At 35.7% G+C, this 20,686-nt stretch overlaps 1 protein-coding gene across 5 annotated transcripts in view; it reads right to left on the bottom strand.

Annotated features, from left to right (window-relative positions):
• NIPBL (Nipped-B homolog (Drosophila)) overlaps positions 1-20,686 on the bottom strand; it is a 170,086-nt gene that overhangs the window by 9,615 nt on the left and 139,785 nt on the right. For all 5 annotated transcript variants that reach the window (XM_010565659.1, XM_010565663.1, XM_010565661.1 and 2 more), the window contains 17 exons: positions 20,514-20,596; positions 19,349-19,481; positions 18,321-18,464; positions 13,546-13,635; positions 13,096-13,310; positions 12,893-12,995; positions 11,869-11,967; positions 11,623-11,769; positions 10,318-10,452; positions 8,777-8,875; positions 7,524-7,577; positions 6,226-6,334; positions 5,160-5,296; positions 3,438-3,578; positions 3,028-3,121; positions 2,763-2,917; positions 2,407-2,497 (listed from right to left, as the gene is read on the bottom strand). In XM_010565659.1, the coding sequence (XP_010563961.1) occupies positions 2,407-2,497; positions 2,763-2,917; positions 3,028-3,121; positions 3,438-3,578; positions 5,160-5,296; positions 6,226-6,334; positions 7,524-7,577; positions 8,777-8,875; positions 10,318-10,452; positions 11,623-11,769; positions 11,869-11,967; positions 12,893-12,995; positions 13,096-13,310; positions 13,546-13,635; positions 18,321-18,464; positions 19,349-19,481; positions 20,514-20,596 (2,029 nt within the window). The remainder of the gene's footprint in view (positions 1-2,406; positions 2,498-2,762; positions 2,918-3,027; positions 3,122-3,437; positions 3,579-5,159; positions 5,297-6,225; positions 6,335-7,523; positions 7,578-8,776; positions 8,876-10,317; positions 10,453-11,622; positions 11,770-11,868; positions 11,968-12,892; positions 12,996-13,095; positions 13,311-13,545; positions 13,636-18,320; positions 18,465-19,348; positions 19,482-20,513; positions 20,597-20,686) is intronic.

Genomic DNA, 20,686 nt, shown 5'->3' with positions numbered 1-20,686 from the left:
AAAACTTATGAAGATAAATGGCGGGGGGGGGGGATGGGATAAAATTATGCGAAAGCAATGTGTAAGAATAGCTGTAACAAAGGGAAGACTGAACTAAGTTTCTAAAAATTCCTCCATACCCACAGAAAAGACAGTGTAGGTAAAGTCTTTTTAAGTCAAGGGCAAGACCTCAGTGTGTTTAAGATCTAATTTCAGTCTCAAAACAAGAAGCAGAGAGAAGCAGGTGAGGTGGAGAGGAAAGAGGAGAAAAAGAAAAAGGAATGATGATGGTCTTTGGAGTATATGGTATTACTGTCCACTCTATACAGGTGTATATTGATGTTTATAACTTGACCACCTCTGAGCAAGTCCAACCCCTTTCTTAAGGTTAATTTTAAAAGTGAAAAGCACATGCATGTATGTGTAACAACCCATTAACACTTTTTTTCCTTCATTCACTTAAAGGAGTCTAAAACACCAGTATTCTCAGGGAAATTCTTATTTTTCCATCCCCTGCAAGTGCGGAAGATATCTTACTTGGCATAAGAATTTGTCATATGAGATGAAAAAAGGCACCTGCTGTGTTTTTTTAAGGACTGGCTTCACATCTTGGGGCTGCCCTCACACCACTTTTCTGTTCATACCTTTGTTTTCACTCTCTTAAGAGTGTTAAGAGTAAGCACTGAACTTGGCTGAATAAGGTAGTACCTGTTAGATACTTACAGGTTTAGCTAAATTTACTAAAAAATTTATATCCTCAACCTGCCTTGCAAGTACACATCTTGAAGAGAAGCATAACCATAATCATTAAGGTTACGGTTAACCTTAATCCCTCAACAGCAGTGACATACGCCAAAGCAAAGGCTAAAACCGTTGAGTGTCCTTACTGAAATGGCACACTAACAATTGCTGATAGGAAAGTACACACTCTTATACACAGTGCAGGCATCATGTGAAAAGTTGAATTAGCTTGCTAGTCCTTTTCAACTTACTGCTGCACGCAAACACTGAACGCCTTTGACAACTTTGCTCAATTACCAGCCTGTAAGGTGGAACTTTGCACTGTCTACCACATCTCCTTATATCTAACAGCTACCCTCAAAATGGAACCAGTACTTAGACGAGATCAATGTATCACTGAAAACAGTTGTTTGAGGTTTAGTTAAAATAAAGACTGATATGCTTACAAACAGAGGAAAAAAAAATATCTTAAGAATGACTACTGACAGCCACCCCCATTTTCCTCCTTTCCCTGTAACTGACCACAGTTCAGTCTATAATTTAGAAACATTTTTGGTGAATCCAACATTCTCCATATCCATGAGCAAAACAACCATGTCTATGGGTAGGAAACGGCCCCTATCCCACGTGCAATATTCTGTAGATGACAATTAAACTGGACTGGACTACAGTAAGTATTGTGCACCTTGATGTAATACCTAGAAAAACTCCAACTAGTCCAGAAAACCATAGCATTGCTCCTGCAGCAGAGGCAACTCCAAAGCCATTAATCCCGCTCAGCTGTCTGAAATGGTTTCTCACAGAGTATGAAATCAAGATTCAGTCTTGGTTTTTATCCTCGGAGCCCTTCCTAGCCTGAATTGAAGCAGGATATCTAAAAAGCCACCTAAACAGCAATACAGAGAGGCAAATTCTTGTCCACAGTTAAATTATACAATGCAAGTTCACAGGCCTCGGAGACAACTTTCTTTCAACTAAGCCATAACCATAAACTGAACTCTTCCAGAAACCAAGGCCTATCTCCCCAGACAAGATTCTCTCACATGTACAGTTTTTGTCCTTAAGCAGAGGATGAACATGGTACAAACCACTCAATGGCAGTTCATGTAGTACTGCAAGTCACTGAAATACCACACTAATGCCTTCAGATAAAAAATCTATTTAAAAAAATTAAATACAGCCAAAATCCAAAACAAACTGTAATATCCGGACTATGACATCATCTCAATGCCTTGTAAAATCTCAGAGCAACCCCCAGTTGGTATAAACTGCCAGAGTTCCCTTGACTCCTGCAGAATATCTGCTCCTACACTTAAAATGCTCAGTTCTTCCAGCACTTTTTCCAGTTGTTCTTTAACCATAACTTGTGCACTGAAAAACAAGATTTGGAGTTACAACATACTTGCACGTGGAGAAAAAACAACATCTCAATTACTTTGGAAATCTGCTGCACTTTAAGACTTGGTCACACATCGAAAGGCATTCACTGTCAAAAGCATCCACTCTGCTGCAGAAGTATGCAACTAGCAACCCTTTCACAACTTTTCCATAGCCAGTTCTCAAATAAAACACAGTAAATTTTGATTTTAAACAAACTCCCTTGCCACTATACAAATACATGAGTTCCTACCGATACGCACGGATTTTTACTGTAGCAGAATAATAAAAACTATTAATATTTCTTACCAAGGCCAATAATGGCTTTTGTCTGTACTTCTTCATCTGAATGCTTTGTAAAATACATCAGCAGTTCAAGTACTTTATCCTTAATGTTAACCTGAGCAAATTAAAACAAAAATAATAGCTATTTGAAGATGAAACAGATTGTTTTAATCTCTTATAAAAAGCATAAATATCAGAAAGGAGAAGCATAATCTTACTGCATGGCCTTTGCAAAACCACTTATTTAAAAACCAAAAAGCCATATTGTATGTATTATGAAAAAATATATAGCTTTGAGGGCTTAGGAATAATGTGCTTTCAAATTAAAGTGGAGCATTCAATGTATCTAAGACATGGAGAGTAAATACAAGTTATTTTACCTTACTGTTGCCCTTAAAATCTTCTTGATCAAAATCAAAATGCCGACACAGTGCTCCAACAGTGAAAAGTGATCTAAGGAGTGCTGGTTTATTGGCAGTAAGTATTGTACTGTTGGGGTCTTCTTGGTGTTGACTTTTTAATTTCGAAAGTGCTCCTGCAGTAAGATAAAAGTTTTGATCACAGTGTTTAATCATGGTGTATCCCTAAGATAAGACTTATAGCCAAAACTGAAAAGCGACAATTACATGTTGTGATTTTACTTACCATAGTATCTATTAAAACAGGACCACACAAATTTATAGTTCTGGGTGACCTTGTTCACAACAGCCCCAAGACAGCTCACACAATGCTGAACAACCTAGGAGCAAGAAAGACCAAATGAATTATATATTTAGAAGTTAAAATTGAGGTTTTTCTGAAGTTATGTAGGAAAACGCTATGCTGAACTATAACTAATGATCTAACGGATGCAACGACCATGTCCTAGACTGCTCTGAAAACCTGCTCAAACTCATTAAAATATAACAACACATACAAACTCCAGCAAACCACGTACACTGGTTTTCATGACTCAAAAGTTATCTTTATAATGAAGACAGACTTTCTTTAAATCATAACCATCTACTTCACAACATAAAAAGGAATCAACTGAATAGTAGCAATTAAAAGCTTACTGTCATGCCATATTTGATGATGAGTTTCATGAGGTCTTCCTCAATAGTGGCAAGAAAGGTCTCACTTGGGTGCTCCATCAGCGGCACTACAAGCTCTAAGATTTTTGCAACATTGCAGATCACCATGAAATCATTCTGGGTCTGAAACAACAGTATTTATAGCATTTAAAATTCTGGCTGTATTACCTATAAGCTAAGTATTATTAATATGCACTGATAGTCAAAACTCCCAACTCATGTAAGATATCTGATAAACATGTAAAAGAGTATTTATATAGCTTACATCTGCTATTAAATTATGTATTATTATGAAAGCTAGTTATGTTTTCTACAGAACTTCTGGAAAAAATCTGTATGAGTACAACTTCACCTCTCATCAAGGCTGTGACAGACCTGAAAACTTTAGTCCTGATAATTTTTGGAGTCCCACAATAAATATAGGAACTCTTCCTGCCACATGCACACTAGAGAACACAAAACACCTGGAAACAGGTGTCAGCAACAAAAATGAAGTTGTGCTATGACTCAAGGTGCCTTAAACAAAATAGGTAATAATGACCACAAATGTAGAAATTACAATTAAAATTATTACTGGTTTGCATTATGACAACTGTATATGTATTGTAAGTGAGGAACCTATGGAAAACATTTACCTATTAAAGATACATCCTGCTAGAAATTGACTTTTTTGACGAATCAAGCTGACTAATCAGGATAGGATAATTCCCAAATGCTACTATCAAGCTGTTTAACATATTCAAGCTGACAATGGTTAATTCTACAATTCATCTCAACCTGTACAAGTACAAAACCGACGTAACCCACTAAATGGGTTGCAGCAAGTAAATAATCAGATAACCCTTTCCTATACTGTTTGATCATAAGCAGCTCTAAAATTCTGTTTTAAATGTGCCTAGAGAATGCTCCAGGGCTGAACCTGGAAAATGCTAGGCTCTATCTACAATCCAAACTGATAACAATTACTCTCAGGCCTGCCCTGAGCAGCTGACCTAATGTAATGGATTGCTGCCACCCACCCAAGCTCCTTCTTGAGCCATGGCTGCATGATCCTGCCTTGCTCCTTCTGCCAGATCAGGGCTTCATCAAAACCTTCACTGGGCCAACTGTGCTAATCAAAATGGCAGAAAGTGCCACAGTGTTTCAGAGAAGGTGGGGCATTTTACCGGAGGCTGGGGGTTCCGCATTACATTGTGAGCTAAACTGTCTTACAGGGGAATATAAAAACACTAGAGCTAGGGAAATGAGAGGTGAAGTACAGAAGAGGATTCAACAGGACATTTTCCTTCTGATATATTTGCTATATGTTAGATCACTCTATCTTGTGAAACCATATCCTTAGTCTTAAGATTCATATGTTAAATATTAACTACTTCTAAGACTGTGACTATAAAACAAAACAATTCTAAGAAATTATTTCATAACAGGTGAAAAACTGGGTCTTAGTGCTCCAGGGAAAGAGGGAGCACAGGTTTCAGTTTCATTTGGCTGTAAAATGTGCAGTTAGAGAGTGAGGAACAGCATCTTAGAAGCTACAGAGATCATCAAAAGGATCTAGTATCTTCAGAAGCTATGATGCCCATGAAATAAAACCATAATTCTAATTTTTCTTTCCCTACCTTCAATTTCATCAAGTATACAAGACAGCCATTCATTTCCATGCTTAATTATCTGGGGAAAATAAGACTGATTTTCTCTACTTACACTACATTTAGTGGTCAGATATGGCTGCATGGTCATGGCATGTTTGACCATTAGCTGGGGCCTGATTTTGCTGAATAAGAACAAAGTGGTTATGCAAGCAACCAAGCGACCAGAATTCACACCTTTGTTGTCAGAATCTGCAAAAGATTAGAAAATACAAATACAAAAAGGATATTAAGTACAAGTAATGTTTGATCAACGAAAAACATAGGGCTTAAATTTCATTTGAGTATCTCTTTCATTACATCTCTTTCAAGATCAATACAGATTATTCTTACTAGATTAGAGATAAGAACATAATGTGTTAACATTTGTTAACATATTCCATACCATAAAACATCATGCTCACTATATAAACTGGGGGAGTTGGTTGGAAGGGGCAGATTGCTGCTTGGGCATTGGTCAGTGGGTGGTGAGTAACTGCGCTGTGTATCACTTGTCTTTTCCTGGGTTTTATTTTTTTATTTTATTATATTCCTTTTCATCATTATTATTAGTAGTAGTATTAGTATTACATTTTATTTTACTTGAGTTATTAAATCGCTCTTACCTCAACCCATGAGTTTTACTTTTTTTTTCCAATTCTCCTCCCCATCCCATTGGGAGGAGGGGTAGTGAGCAAGGAGATGCATGGTGCCTAGTGGCTCGCTAGGCTTAAACCATGACATACATGATCACAAAATATGTGAAAAAAGATGCAAAGATGTTTCAAAGACATTACTAGTTTTTAAACTACTTACTGTACACAAAACACTGGCCCAGCCAATGATTCCTATTACAACTGCAGAACATACTAATGCGAATAAAACCTGCCATGTTTGTTTTAGTGATCTAAAAGTTTGAACATGTTATTTTAAAAGTAATTCGGTTATTGTGGTTAGCTAGTGAAATTATTATACAGTGCTCAAAAGTTCATACTGAACTTAAAAGCAGTAATTCATTAACATCAGTTTTGTAACAGGAATTCTGCAACAGTAACCTTTCACAATAGTAATTTGAATAACCGCTTTTACAGTATCATATAAAATTCAAAGGAGTTTAGCTACTGGGTTGTAAATAATATTACCTGATAAAGATTCCTCATATTTAAGAATGTGCTCAACCAAATTGTCAACAAGTTGAGTACAGGCTTTCTTCACAGGTTTATATGAGGCATCCTCTTCTGATTTCAACAGCTGTAGCAGATGAAACAGACAATGATTTAGTATTAAAGGTGCATTCATTTACGTTGGGTGCATGGTGGTTCCATAACAATTACTACAGATACATAAGGATTTCTCATTACAAAAGTATTTATTTAACTTCTCTATAAAAGTTAAATGGTGAAGAAAAAATTAAGGGAAGTAAAAAAATCAAACCAAAATGCAAGACAAGTAAAGAAAAATTAACTGCAATAAAAAAACCAGAAGACTACAGAAAAGTTCTACTGATTTTTGCATTGGGATGAAAGCTAACTTCATGCTTAATGAAATAATGCAGAAAACAATGTAGTCCTTCTTGTCAGCAGTAACTAATAGGAGCTAGAAGGCTTTTAAAATGCTTAGGGGAAAAAAAGAGCAAATTCAGAAGGAATGTTGCTTTTGACACTAAGCAAAAATATCAGATGAAGAAGAAACACAGTTTTATGAACATTTTAATCAGTTAGCCTTCTTCCATATGACTTCAGGTACTGAAATTGAGTCCATGAAGATGCTTTAATATCTAAGAAGGACTGAGACCATATGCTAGTCTTCAGTGCAGGCATTAAGAGGCTCTGGTTTACTTGGCTACTCATGGCACCCCAGGCTAAAGTAACATCAAAAGGGGTTTTTTTTGCTTGAAAATTAACCACTGCATACAAGATGTAGAGGAGAATAACACAGGTTAAAAGATATAAACAAAGCAAGCTCAATTCTTAGAATAATCAGAGTAAAATGTAATGTAGAAGTAACCTATACTCTGAAGATTCACTGCTCCTACAAACTGTAACAGATATATTGGATGTGAAAATACACTTATCTACCATTTAAAAAAAATCTACACTACCCCAGATGCTTCTTTTCAGAATTAAGTATCTTAGCTGTGGACTTCATGTTATGTCACTCATTACTGAAGAGACTATGAAATTAAAAACAAACAAACAAAACCCGTCCTGAAACCAAGAAGTGTTTTTAAAACAGATCATATTGAAAGACAGAAACTAATGTCAGAGACAAAGAAAATTGTACCACTGGAGTTTAAAAAAAAGGTCAGATGTTTAAAGGGCATGAATTGAATTTGTCTACTGTAAAGGATTGCTCTTGTAGTCCCCCTTCTATGCATTTTAGTAAAGAAATGTTAAAGTTCTAACAATGATGTACCATACATTCAAAATTCATTACTTACATTTTGAAGAAGCTGTTCAAACCAATCATACCCTGTATCTCTACAAGCTGCAACCTAGAAGTATTTTTTAGAATAAACTGGTTAATAAAAAAGGCATCTGAGGAAAAATTACTTCAATACAGATGTCATCTTAAAAGACCAGTAAACATGCATACATGAATTTTCATATGCGTTCAGTACAATGGTTTTTGTATCTTTGGAGATCAGAAACTGTCTTCTGCATCTGAAAAATGATTCTCACCATTTAAGTGACCCCAGAATTTATATGCCATACAACACAAAGCCTACATATTTTGCTGAAGATTGCCGGCTCTAATGTAAACCAAATTTTGGTTTTGTAGAACGTTTTGGACAGATTAAAGCACAAATACAAGCCTGACATATTAAAAATGAACATGCATGTATATATAGGTATATACAAATTTTTATATAAACAAACCAAGCCTTCACTGGTATCATATGTCAGGAACAGCTCACAGGTGCTCCCATGTAGAATCAGCAGGAGAACTTAAGAATTAAGCTGAAGTCAAATTGACTGACTTCTCAGGCTGGAAAAGTGCACACTAGACTACCATTTTGTAAAAATATTGAAAAGCAGGATGAAGTTTAAAGCCATAATTTTAAGTAATGAAGTGAGTACTTTTATTTGATATTTACATCTTGGTATAATTTATATTAAAACACCTTCTCAGCACACTGGTTTTACACAACACATTTTCACTACAAATTAAAGCATTTTATTTGAAACAGGTTTTGTTATTTTGGAGACATGCTATTTAATTTGCTGCTCCTAAAAAGTAGATACAATTATGCAGATACTAGTTTACCCTGAGTGAGAACATGAGCCTGTATATTAACCTTTCAAAATAAAAGTTATCAATTGTTTGAGGAAAATTTTGTTTTAAGAGACAACTTCTTAGTTAGGCTTAACTCTATGCTGCTACTAGCAACTCCTGGAAAATGTTAAATTTAATAGAAATTTGTTGTGTTTTAACTGAACAACTATTTTATACAACCTGAATATAGTGTGGTCCCAGTTACCATTGCCAGCAGAGTAGTGAGCATTTAAAGTTTCCTACAGCCTGTTCCATCAGATGAATAATTTTAGCATATATTCAATGCCAGGAGATATGAAAAGAAAACCATCTGACAATGAAATTACTGTATTCTAAAAAACTACAGACAACATTTCAAAGACACTAAAAGCATAACCAAATTTTGCACACAACTTAACTCAAATTTATTTAACATACCACATCAGTGATGTTTAGTATTTTCCTTGTCATTGCTTCTTTGTCATGGTGTGGAGTTGGAGTAAACCAGAGCTTCTGGAATGTCTCATTTACTAATTTCTGAAGGAAAAAAAATATTAGTAGAAATAAATAAACTTATGTTGCCATGCAGGTATTATTTCTAATACATCCATACAATAGATTTGTTGACGACGCATGCCATTTCATAAGGAATCATCAACCTAAGTGAGACTGTTGTAGGAAATGTTATCTGAGACAGACCCAGAGCTACTATTACAGGAGCTATAATGACCTCTAAGCAAGCTTCAGCAAAATGATCACTGGAAACTGATGCTACGGAAAATTCAGTTACCACCTTCCTGCATTAATTTGCATTCCTCAGGAAAACACAGCACCCTGAGAAGCTGACAACTGAACACAAGATTATGATTTCTACAGCAGAACTAGCAGCAATGGTAGGTTACTTTGGAGTTTTCAAAGCAGCTGTGACAAGGTGGGAAAGAGAAAGAAGCCAAGTCTCTATATCCAAACACAGGAAGTACATTCCCTTCCAATGTTTTAGGATGGAGGAAAAAATGGAACAGAATGAAAGTGAACAAAATTATTCCCAAATTACTAATAAGGCATATCATTGTAAGAAGCTTTCCTCATTCATGGAAACATAAAAAACACATTGAAGATAATGCCTCATTTTTTCTGATGTTGCTAGAAAGGCAAGGGGAAGGAGCAGACAGAACAAGGTCATCCTCCTTTCCCAGCAGCACCTTGGATCCAGCTGTTTATCTACTTCTTGATTAACAGTCTTCTCAGAAAGCACTTGGCATTAACCTATCTCAAGTGGTAAAAATATATGCTGCAGCTTTAAAGTTTCAAATTTCAAATCCTACTGAAAATGTGATACAAAATTATTACAGGTGTGTTCTTAATTACCCAACAATTTTAAAATTATTTTGCCAAATCAAACAAAACCATCATTGTCAGGTTTATGATTTAACACATGATCTTTGTTTTGTGCCCTTCTGCATATACATTGCACAAAGAGTAGAGTATGATCATGCAAGTAACATTTTAGGGGGAATAACTGATTCAATGAATATTCAGAATTAATGCAAGATTAGCACAGATGAATACTTTATAATTTTTATATGCAGAATTTACAAATCTGGCATATCTTGACATCAAGTGTTTAATTTTGACTTAAAGTTTATTTTGTTTGCAGAAAGAAGCTTTATGTGTCAATTTTACCTGTTAGAAGTACCAGAGACAACACTTGGAGGAAGAAAAAAAATTTCTAGAAAGTAACTTCTAAAAATCTTTTGTCAGCAAGAACTTTAAGAAAATAGAAGACAGAACAGAAAGAAAAACAAGTCAGAGAGCATTTTAGAAAGCCAAGATATCTGCTCTCAAAAATTAAAAGTGAATGAAAGTCATAAATATTACAAAGGAGCAATCCAATACTTTTTTGATTTTTTTGGGGGGGCAAAATATAGAAACACTAAAATAAAAATAATTAAAATCCTGAAGGATATGTTTCATTCTACCTTAATGCCTTCTTCATCATTGACTCTCCGAATCATTTTTACGCACATCTCTGTAATTTTGGGAAACGTCGGCTGTTCAATGCAGATATCCCTAAGTATCTTTATGACTCTTTTTCTGACACTGATACCAGTATCCTGTGAAGAGAAAAGCGTTACACTCTTGAAAACAAATGAGAAATATGAATTAATATTTGAAGATCACCCAATCTGACTTGCAAAATTTATTTAGAAAAGCCAGCTAAAATATTGTGGAGTGCACTGATACAAAAGGTCAGCAGTATCACTTTATTTGCAACAATTCTAAAGGTTCTGGCTGAGTCCCCAGAATGCTGAAATGCTTCCTCCATTTATACCCTCCTACCTAAGAGCTCATGATGTTGCAAATGTATAATTCCACTTCTTAATTCAAGAGTTGACAAGTAGATGTGATGATGCATTAGTTACTTTGTTGGAACACACAAGATTATTTGTAGCTCTGAACTGTAATAATTCAAGTCTTTGGATAAAGCTTATGGATAAGATACATGCAGCAGTCTTTTTCATTTTCCTAGGCTTTGTCTAAGGAGATGGATGAGGAGCTTCACTTCATATTACCTTATTCAAATCCTGTTGAATCTGAATGTCAGGATGAACTGCTTTATGCATGCTTATATGCACACAAAGCTTTTTCAAAACCCTTCACAAACATGTTTTATGATGTAACTATAGCAAATGAGTAGTAATTGACTAAAAACCTGACGTGGATGCTAAGAGCTAGTTTTATCTTACAGTTAAATTAACGTTGTATTTTACCTGAACACCCAGACAAAAATCAGTTTTTGTACAAAAATTCTAATAAGAAGCCTTTTAAAACACTAAGAATAGTACAGAAAAGCAAAGTAGTTTTCTCTTTCTTTTCTTTTGGATTACAAATAGCATCTTTAGATTACTGTGTTGTAGATCTTTCTTTATCACCCACACTACTGAACTGCCCCCAGTGACCCATATCTCAGACTTGACAGATGTGGCAAAATCCCTCATTTCACCTAATTTGTGCCTTAATAATGGAATCAAAAGGAATATAATCCTGATTCCGATGCAGTACAACTTTCTATATATATTTACCTTTGGATGTAACAAAGCCTCACTGGAAACAAGTGTTGCATTTTACAAGGCTGGTCTTAAAAGCATGATGCTCCTCATTAAAACAGTAAGATATAATTTACTCTTGGGATCATCATTCCATATTATTAAACACATAAACTCAGTTAAAAACAAATTTTCCAATGCCACTTATTTTATCATAAATATCACAAGTCACCATACCAATATTCTTTCAATCAGCATGTCATAATACTGCTCAGCAAGCTGAGGACGACAGAGCACAAATCGGCCAAGCAGCTCCACCGCTGCTTCGCGTACACTAGTGGAGTTATCCATTAACCGTCCATGAACACCTCGTTGCATATCCAGCTAAAAAGAACAAATGAAACGTATTCAAAATAAGAAATGAAGATTTATTTTAAGCATGACAGAAGAACGTATGTGCATGACAGATATTTCCTTTTTTACCCTGGCTAGAATACTGGGGTCTACAGCAACAACCTCAGACAAACACTTCATGGCTTTTGTTCGAACAGCAATTGCATTTTCACCAAGTACACGCAGAATCTAATAAGAGAACAAAAAAAAGATTCAGTTGCTTTGGGAAAGTAGCAAACAACGTTTAACAAGCAAGAATGCAGCAGAATAGCATGCAAACAATTTAACTAATGTAAGAATATCTGTCTACTAAAAATTCAGTATATCTACTCAGACAGTAAAAAGGTACATGCAAGTGATGTTCTGTGGCACTGATAACTGAGCATGGATATTTACTAGGATTTGCTACACCTCTAAGACTGGTCCAAACAGGATTTACACAGTCTGTATGTTCACTTTAAGTCCCTTTATTTCAAACTCTGCTTTTGTCATTCAGTTGTGGCTTTCACCATGGTTCTTTTAACAGGAGAGTTGGATTTGCGCACTATAATTTTAATAATGGGTCTGTATGCAGATCAATATAAGTAACACAACCTAAACTAATACTGGAGTTCAAACATGTCACCATGCCAACATCTTAGCGCTCTTCTCCCAGGAAAAGCAAAGAAACAACACCGGTCAAATGACAGCTTCCAAAGTGACAGTAACATGCACTGCAAGCAACTGACCAAGCTGGCTTTATTTTCAAATCAAATCAAGCTCAATTTCATGAGTTAATATTACCAAATGAGCATGCATCTTACTGAAACTCTGAAAACGATTTCAACATTTTGTAATTATCCTCTTACTGTGTGCATCTAATTGTAATGATTTTGCCATACACATACATGGACAAATAAAATAATGTAGGTACAATGTGACATATGAAACACATGCAAGAAAATGAAACATAATCACTTATGTCATCAATACAGAATATGAAAGCACATGGTGTCATCATGGCCAGTTAAATACCTGTGCTCAACAATGAACAGATATGGCACACTACAGCAAAAGTGTTTGGAATCAGAAACCAACTGTGTTTCACTGTACCAAGACTTCCGGCACAGTTTACCTGTGTCAAATAAATATCGAAGCTCTGGGCAAACGGCCTCATAGAGGCCAAGTAGCGAACAATCAAACACGCATCTTCGTAGTCCACAGTATCAGAATTCATCCTGCAACAAATTCCATGTGTTAATTAGGACATGCTTATCAAAAATTATTTAAAACATCAAATGCATGGCTAATAAAGAAATAAGTGGTACTGAAACATACTTGAATATACTGAACTGAGATGGAGCAGTTTTAATGATGCTGCGAAGAAACTTTTTGCGACTTTCTGCTCTGTGCATGATTTGTCCTGTGGTTTCAACATCTTTTGCATGATGAGTTCCTTCAGATGAATCCTCATCCTTCTGAGATTTAATTGCTTTTTCTGTCTCCATAGTTGTATCACGGAACCACTGAGCTACATAAAACTTCCGAGAAAACTGGAGGAATATAGCAGAATGCACAGAAAACAAAAACAACAGATACAGAAAAGGAAAAATAACAGATTTATAATGAGATTAAGTGAATCTAATGCATCAACAATATTTTGGAAAACACAATCAACAGTATATGTTAGGTTGAAACACTAATATGCATAACTGAAAATCATTTTAGTCAGTACACATTACTGAAATTATTTTTATATACACTTGACACCAGAAAGCTGAAATTTACCACTAATGATGCATCAGTTTCTGTGTTCTCATCCAGATAATCTAGCAAAGCCTTTTGCAGCTGTTGAATTTCATCTTCTCCTCCTGAAACCTGTCAGAAATAGAAAGATAGTTATAAAACAGATATTGCACAGTGGTAATTATCATCTGAAAATCTGCATGTCCACATATAAGCCACACTGAAATCAGTTGTTTTGGTAACTGCAGAACTTTAACAATTTTTTAACCAATTGCTTAGAAACTGCATAGAGGCTGAAACAAATTAGACTGTGTCTCTAAAATCTAAAAAAGATTAAGAGCAGAATAAGACTGGTTTTTAAAACAGGACGACTGATTTGATTAATTTTCATTCTATGATCTTGTGTGAAGACCCTCTGTCACGGAGGAAAAACGAAGGGCTGAAATCACACACAGCAGACTGACACAAGGTTTAACCTATAAAAGTCATCATTAGCTGTCTCACCAATATTAAATATCGAAACAGTGAATTCTCAGGTGAACAAGGGATAAAAGGCAAAATAATAAAATAAGAAGAAATATTAAACACACAACAGTAAAAAGGTATGGAAAACTTCAACGAAATAAAAATAACTTAGCTCTTTGCAAAAATATCTGGTATAACTGTTTTCAGGGATAAAGCATCCATACAAAGTGCAGGAAGAGTTCTCAATCCAGGAAAAAACTTACAGAGGTTGTTCCCAAACACCTCTGAGCTCCAGCAGTAAAGAATCATGCTCTCTGAGCTCCAACTAAGTTTCTACCAGTCAAAAAGCTTGAGAACAAACACACATTTAAAAAATATGTCACCTACTGTATGTGAAGCACTTCTAAGATGCACAAAAAGCACTAGATATGAAATACTCATCTGAAAACCAGTGCTGGAGACTATGTATCAGGTTTGTAATATCAAAACCGTATGAATGTTAAAAAGAGAATGTATTTTTTTCCAAGAGGCTATTTAAGAGGAAATACTTACATTTCCTATATGTATATAAGGTACATGGAGGACAGGGAGGTGATTCGAGTCAGCCAGCATGGCTTCACCAAGGTAAAGTCCTGCCTGACCAATCTAGTGGCCCTCTCTGACAGAGTGACTAGATCAGTGGACAGGGGAAGAGCTATGGATGTCATCTATCTGGACTTCTGTAAAAGACCTTTAACACAGTCCCCCACAACATCCTTCTCTCTAAACTGGAAAGAAATGGATTTGATGGATGGGCTGTTTGGTGGATAAGGAGTTGTTTGGATGGTTGCATACAGAGAGTACTGGTCAACACCTCAATGTCTGGATGGATATCAGTGATGAGTGGTGTCCCTTAGGTGTCCATACTGGGACCAGTACTGTTTAATATCTTCATCAATGACATAGACAGTTGGATCGAGTCCACCCTCAGCAAATTTGCAGATCTCACTAAGCTGAGTGGTGCAGTTGACGTGTCTGAGGGAGGGGATGCCATTCAGAGGAACCCGGACAAGCTCAAGAAGTGGCGTCATGTGAATCTCATGAGGTTCAACAAGGCCAAGTGCCAAGGGCAATCCCTGGTTTCAATACAGGCTGGGGGGTGAAGGGATTAAGAGCAGCCCTGTGGAGAAGGACTTGGGGGTACTGGTGATGAAAAACTGGACATGAGCTGGCAACGTGTGCCTGCAGCCCAAAAAGCCCACCATATCCTGGGCTGCATCAAAAGAAGTGTGGTCATGATTCTGCCCCGCTACTCTGCTCTTGTGAGACCCCTCCCTGGAGTACTGCATCCAGCTCTGGAGTCCTCAGCACAGGAAAGACATGGACCTGTTGGAGCGGGTCCAGAGGAGGGCCACAGAAATGATCAGAGGGGTGGAACACCTCTCCTATGAAGACAGGCTGAGAGAGTTGGGGTTGTTCAGCCTGGAGAAGAGAAGGCTCTAGGGAGACCTTATTGTGGCCTTTCAGTACTTAAAGGGGGCTTATAAGAAAGACAAGGACAGACTTTTTAATAGGACCTGCAGCAGTAGGACAAGGGGTAATGGTTTTAAACTAAAAGAGGGTAGATTTAGATAGGTGTAAGGAAGAAAGTTTTTACAATGAGGGGTGGTGAAACACAGGAACAGGTTGCCCAGAGAGGTGGTAGATGCCCCATCCTGGAAACATTCAAGGACAGGTTGGTTGGGGCTCTGAGCAACCTGGTCTAGTTGAAGACATCCCTGCTCATTGCAGGGGGGGTGGACAAAATGACTTTTAAAGGTCCCTTCCAACCCAAACTATTCTATGATTCTGTGTATATCCTGATCTCTTAAATAGTTCTAGCCTATGCAAATCAAAAAATGATCTCGTATATGACCATGAGACAATGTACTTCTCCCCATATACAGGTTATGGTGAATAAATCAGTATCAATGAACTTGTGCCTGAGTCAGAAACTAACTTTCTCAACACCTAAAAAACAGCATAAAAGCAAACTCATGAACTAACTTCCTCAACATCTACAAGACAGCATAAAACTAAGCCATCAACCACCCTTTTTTCCTTAGTATTATACCGAAATACACAGGTCCTTGCAGTTGCTGATGTTACAGCACACAAAAGGATTTTTTTTTTCAAAGTGAAGGGGTTCAAGAGTTTAAAACATGTCTACAATGCACATAATACTAATATAGGTTTATATATATATATTTGGCACCCTAATATATGTTCAGATTATGATTCAAAATCCCAGCCTTCAACCAATGTTAAATTCTGTGGATAACTAGCTGAATAGAAGAGTTGCTTGATGAACCTTAACTGCCTACCTATTTTCAAACAAAAAATCCAGAACAAACAAAGAGAAAATGTGAAGCCCACAACAAATCATACTCAAAATTCATAATAAAAGTAGATGAATAATTTCTGGCTTAAAATTCTTCAGCTACAAAACATTTTTCTTCTTTAGCAATAAAACTCATAACTTACAACCATTTTTACTTCTGTATGAACAGCACAGATTGAGAATCTTGTCACAAATACAGCACATAATATAGCTTGCAAACATCAGCAAGTGGAGAAAGGTACAGTTACAAGCCCAGAACATCAGTGTATCTAGAGATAAATAATGAAAAGCATGCACATGTGTTCAAATAAACTTGAAAATCTATGACAGATTTCTATGAAAAAAATCTACTGTTTAAAAATGTCAAAACAGAACACATTTTCTCCTATATCTAATTCTATGGGTCATGAGTCCAAACCACAGTAGAGAAAGTTATAAGCATTCATCAGTCATTGGGGAATATCCTGGTAATGATATCAGAGCATAGAAGGAAATATCTGGAGTCTAAGTATTCAGTTCAGCAGGAAAGAAAAATCTGTAGAGGTACAAGTTCATTTCTGAATGGGAATAACAACTTAAGTTTCCGATGATGATAGCCAAGTATGTCTACCAATGGATCATCTTATTTTCTTGCTGTTCGTGAAGCTTAGCTGTCACGTACACGTTTCCAAGTATTTATTTGTTCTTATGTTACAAATAATTTATAAACAACACACTGTCTACCCTGACTGGGTACTGTATAGTACACACCTTCCACAATGCACAGATGGTACTGTCTACTATCACTGATGTTAAGTTTCCTGCGTAACTGAAAAAAATGCTGTTAGCACTCAACTGCCCCCAGCAATTTTATTTTCTGCAGATGCCCATGCTTAGTTACTGCCTGATCCTGTAAAAACGCCGAAACAAACAGAAAAAATTCAGGTCACTGCACAGGTATTTATCTTTTTGGAATATCTTTCAATACTATTATAACTTCTGGAAATAAGGAAAGAGAAAAGGATTCTTCGAAAGTATGTCCCTACGAAGTCTAATGTAGAACTGTCAGAATTGCTGCCAACAGATCAGAGTTATAAGCCCTTAGAACATAGAAGTATAGATTATATTAAGCCACGGACATGAAGATTTGACACTGTATGTTGTAGAACATTCTAATTGACAGAAGTTATGGGAAGTATCAGCCTCATAAAGGAGTAGATGAATTTTGATTCTTTATTTGAATGCCTGTAAAGTGCATAAGTTTTTCCTTCAACATAAATCTATAACATTCATTATAAACTACATGTAACAGATCTGTAGTCTTTTCAGGTAACTGAAAGGGAAATGAACTTCATATGAGTACTCAACTTCAGATCACGCTGAGAACAGTTAGCAGTTCAGAAAGAAATGCATAGTGTCCATCAGAAACGTGCAAGTCCACGTTTTTAAAAGAACATGTAAGATCTGAAATTTTCTTATCATACTATGTACTGTATAGAGCCCAAATGCATGCATTGCTTTGATAATTGAGCAGCATTAGCAGAAATGCAAATATGCACCCCCTAATGAAAGGTATATGCACATACAGTTAAAAAAAAAAAAAAAGATGACCAATACCAGCTACATCACACAAAAACTAACCTTACAGGCCTAGTAGTTTAACTTTCTAAAGCTTGTATATGAGTGCCAGAAGCTGAGTTACCACTTCACAATAGCAAATGCACATACATACATATTTGTAAGGCCTCTTAAGACAGAATCCAACTGTTGCTCCATTATTTCTTCTGTATTGTCACAAGAAAACTGGCTTAACCACTGTAATTAACCACTTCATACGATTACTAAAGAGATGGTGCAAGAAAGACATGAGCTAACAAATGTGACACTTATAAATTGAGTATATTTGATTCAGAAATCTGGTTCTCCAAAATGCCAGTTTTTAAAACATCTTTAAAATTTTCAAGTATTTGAATGGATACATCTCAATCCAGCTGGCACGGGATCTTTCACACACCTGTTTGAGGATTCTGGCTATAGATCCTTGATCCATTTTGCTAGTGACTGCATCTTTTCTCAGTCTTGCAGCTACAGTTCCAAGATAGTCAAGTGATGCAACTCTTAATGCCATTTCTGTAGATTTGTTACTGAACTGGTGAACCTAAGAAAAACAGAATAAACTGTTAAAAACAAACATTTATTTATGCAACTGAGATTCTTCTCACAAGACATTGTTCAACCTTATTCCACCTAACTTCCATGCTACATAAAATTATGTAATTTACTATTATCTCTCAGATACACTACTTACTTATATTAATGTTTCTTCCTTTATTGGGCCTCTCTGTCTCTCTACAGAGTTTTTTAAAATATGTGTTTTCATAAAATAAACCAGACAACTAGTACAGCAGATATCCTTTGCAATAGCATAGATCTTAAGCACCATAATGCAACTTCCTCATTATTCACACAAGTATAAAGAAAGCTACACTTTACCAGGAGCAGGACTATAAAGTATTTTTCCAAGAAACAGCTCAAATTACTGTGTTAATTACATTGTAGTACTGAAGAACAACTCTCAAAAAACATGTAAACAAAAATATTCACATTCTGTAAAATATCATAAGTAAATGCTATTATTGATAAAAACCCACTTAATTATTTTCAGGTTCTGCGCTAAAGGAATAGTCCAGAGAAGATATTTAACATGAATAATTACAGCTATTAGTCTGACTTCACTCCACATTAATATCTACACTTATTAGATGCTATACAACGGCATTTTTGCATGTTGAAAATGTCATGGAATAGTGGAAGTGGACTTCTATGAGAAACTGTATACATATCACCTTTAACAAGTTCTGTATCAATGATCCTCTACACCTCTATGTATTACATAGTAGTGATGCACATAAGAAAATTCTTTAATGCTGATGTGTATCAACAATCAGAAAGCATTCCTGTAGCAATTTCAGCTGAATTAAAAAAGTCTTCATTGTAATACAATATAAATTAATATAACAGTTAAAAACAAGAATGCCTTACCAATAGCCTTCCTAATAAGCTAAGTAGCAATTCTGCAGCTGGCCATTCTGGTTTATTGACTGTGGAAAGAAGATCTTGAATGAAGTTCTCAAACAGTGGCCTGTAATCTTCTTCCCCTTGTTTACTGCCACACCTGTTTAAAAGAAAATGCATTTTGTAAGCAAATTTAAGAGCCGTTAAAGCTTTTTTTCTGAAACAAACAGAAGTAACCCTATGTTTAATCAGAAAAACAGTTTTATGCAATTCTAAAAAAAGTATCTGAAATACTAGCAAATTATCCATTTACGGAGAAATAGTTTAAACAGTTATCACTCCAAGTTGCACTGCAAGTAAAGCAGCTAATCCATGATAGCAGAATTTTGTTCCTATAATTTTTTATTTATTGCTTTGAGTTAAAAGTCTGCATTAACTGGGATGGACAAAGTAGGTAAAATTGTAAAGCTCAAGCTGGAGTGGGGTATTTAGGAGGTGTTGTGTCTATATTCCTCAAGCTTTGTCTGATTTATCTGACAGCGATAAGACATCTCAGTATTATGCCCCACAAAGGTTAAAATCTGAATGTAAAAAAATCAAAAGATAAAATACCTGATAGTGTTTCACTTATATGTGGCATCCCTAACTTTAATGATAATGGAAGTATGCAGAGAGATTGCTAGATGGCTACTAAATAGCCTTTCGGCTTAAGAGTAGAAATTAACACGATAAAAACCTCAGGACTTATTCTTAGAAATCCATTTGCTATTCAGGTATACTAGGGGTTTTTTTTCCCCTTTTGAGCTATTGACATTTCTAACTTTACTTAAATAAAGTAATTTATAGTTTTTTTGTATCTTTGTCATTCTGATGACTAAATGAACATGGTTTCACTGCTTAAATATTTACTCAGCCTTCTCTTCCAGGCTTCAGATGAGTAACAGACCACTAATAAAAGGATGCTACATGAACCATCAGATTCTTAAATATAAAAAGACCTCTGCAGAATTTCCTTTCCATAAGAAATTTTGTCCAGATGGGTAGCTCTCTTAGGGATCTATAAAGTATATTGTTATAAATACTTTATGAGTAGGTATTTAGCATTGAGAAATGGTTAGGTTTGTCTTAAAGTATGACAGACTTTATTTGGAGTTGGTTTCATCAATATGCTAAAGAATGCAACAGTACTCACTTCTTAAGGAAAATCGAAAGGAAATTTTGGGCTGTTCTCATAGCTGTTTCATATGAGTTAGTAATAAGCACATCTTGATCCACCTAAAAATAGCAAGATACATTTATTATTTTAGCATACACAGAAATATGATTTCCAGATCAGCATTTCTCATGCATCAAATATTACAGCAG

Source organism: Haliaeetus leucocephalus, unplaced genomic scaffold (assembly GCF_000737465.1).
Source record: "Haliaeetus leucocephalus isolate CR32 unplaced genomic scaffold, Haliaeetus_leucocephalus-4.0 Scaffold194, whole genome shotgun sequence".
Classification (NCBI taxonomy): Eukaryota; Metazoa; Chordata; class Aves; order Accipitriformes; family Accipitridae; genus Haliaeetus; species Haliaeetus leucocephalus.
The sequence above is the reverse complement of the archived record's forward strand: the minus strand, read 5'-3'. Positions and strand labels throughout refer to the sequence as shown.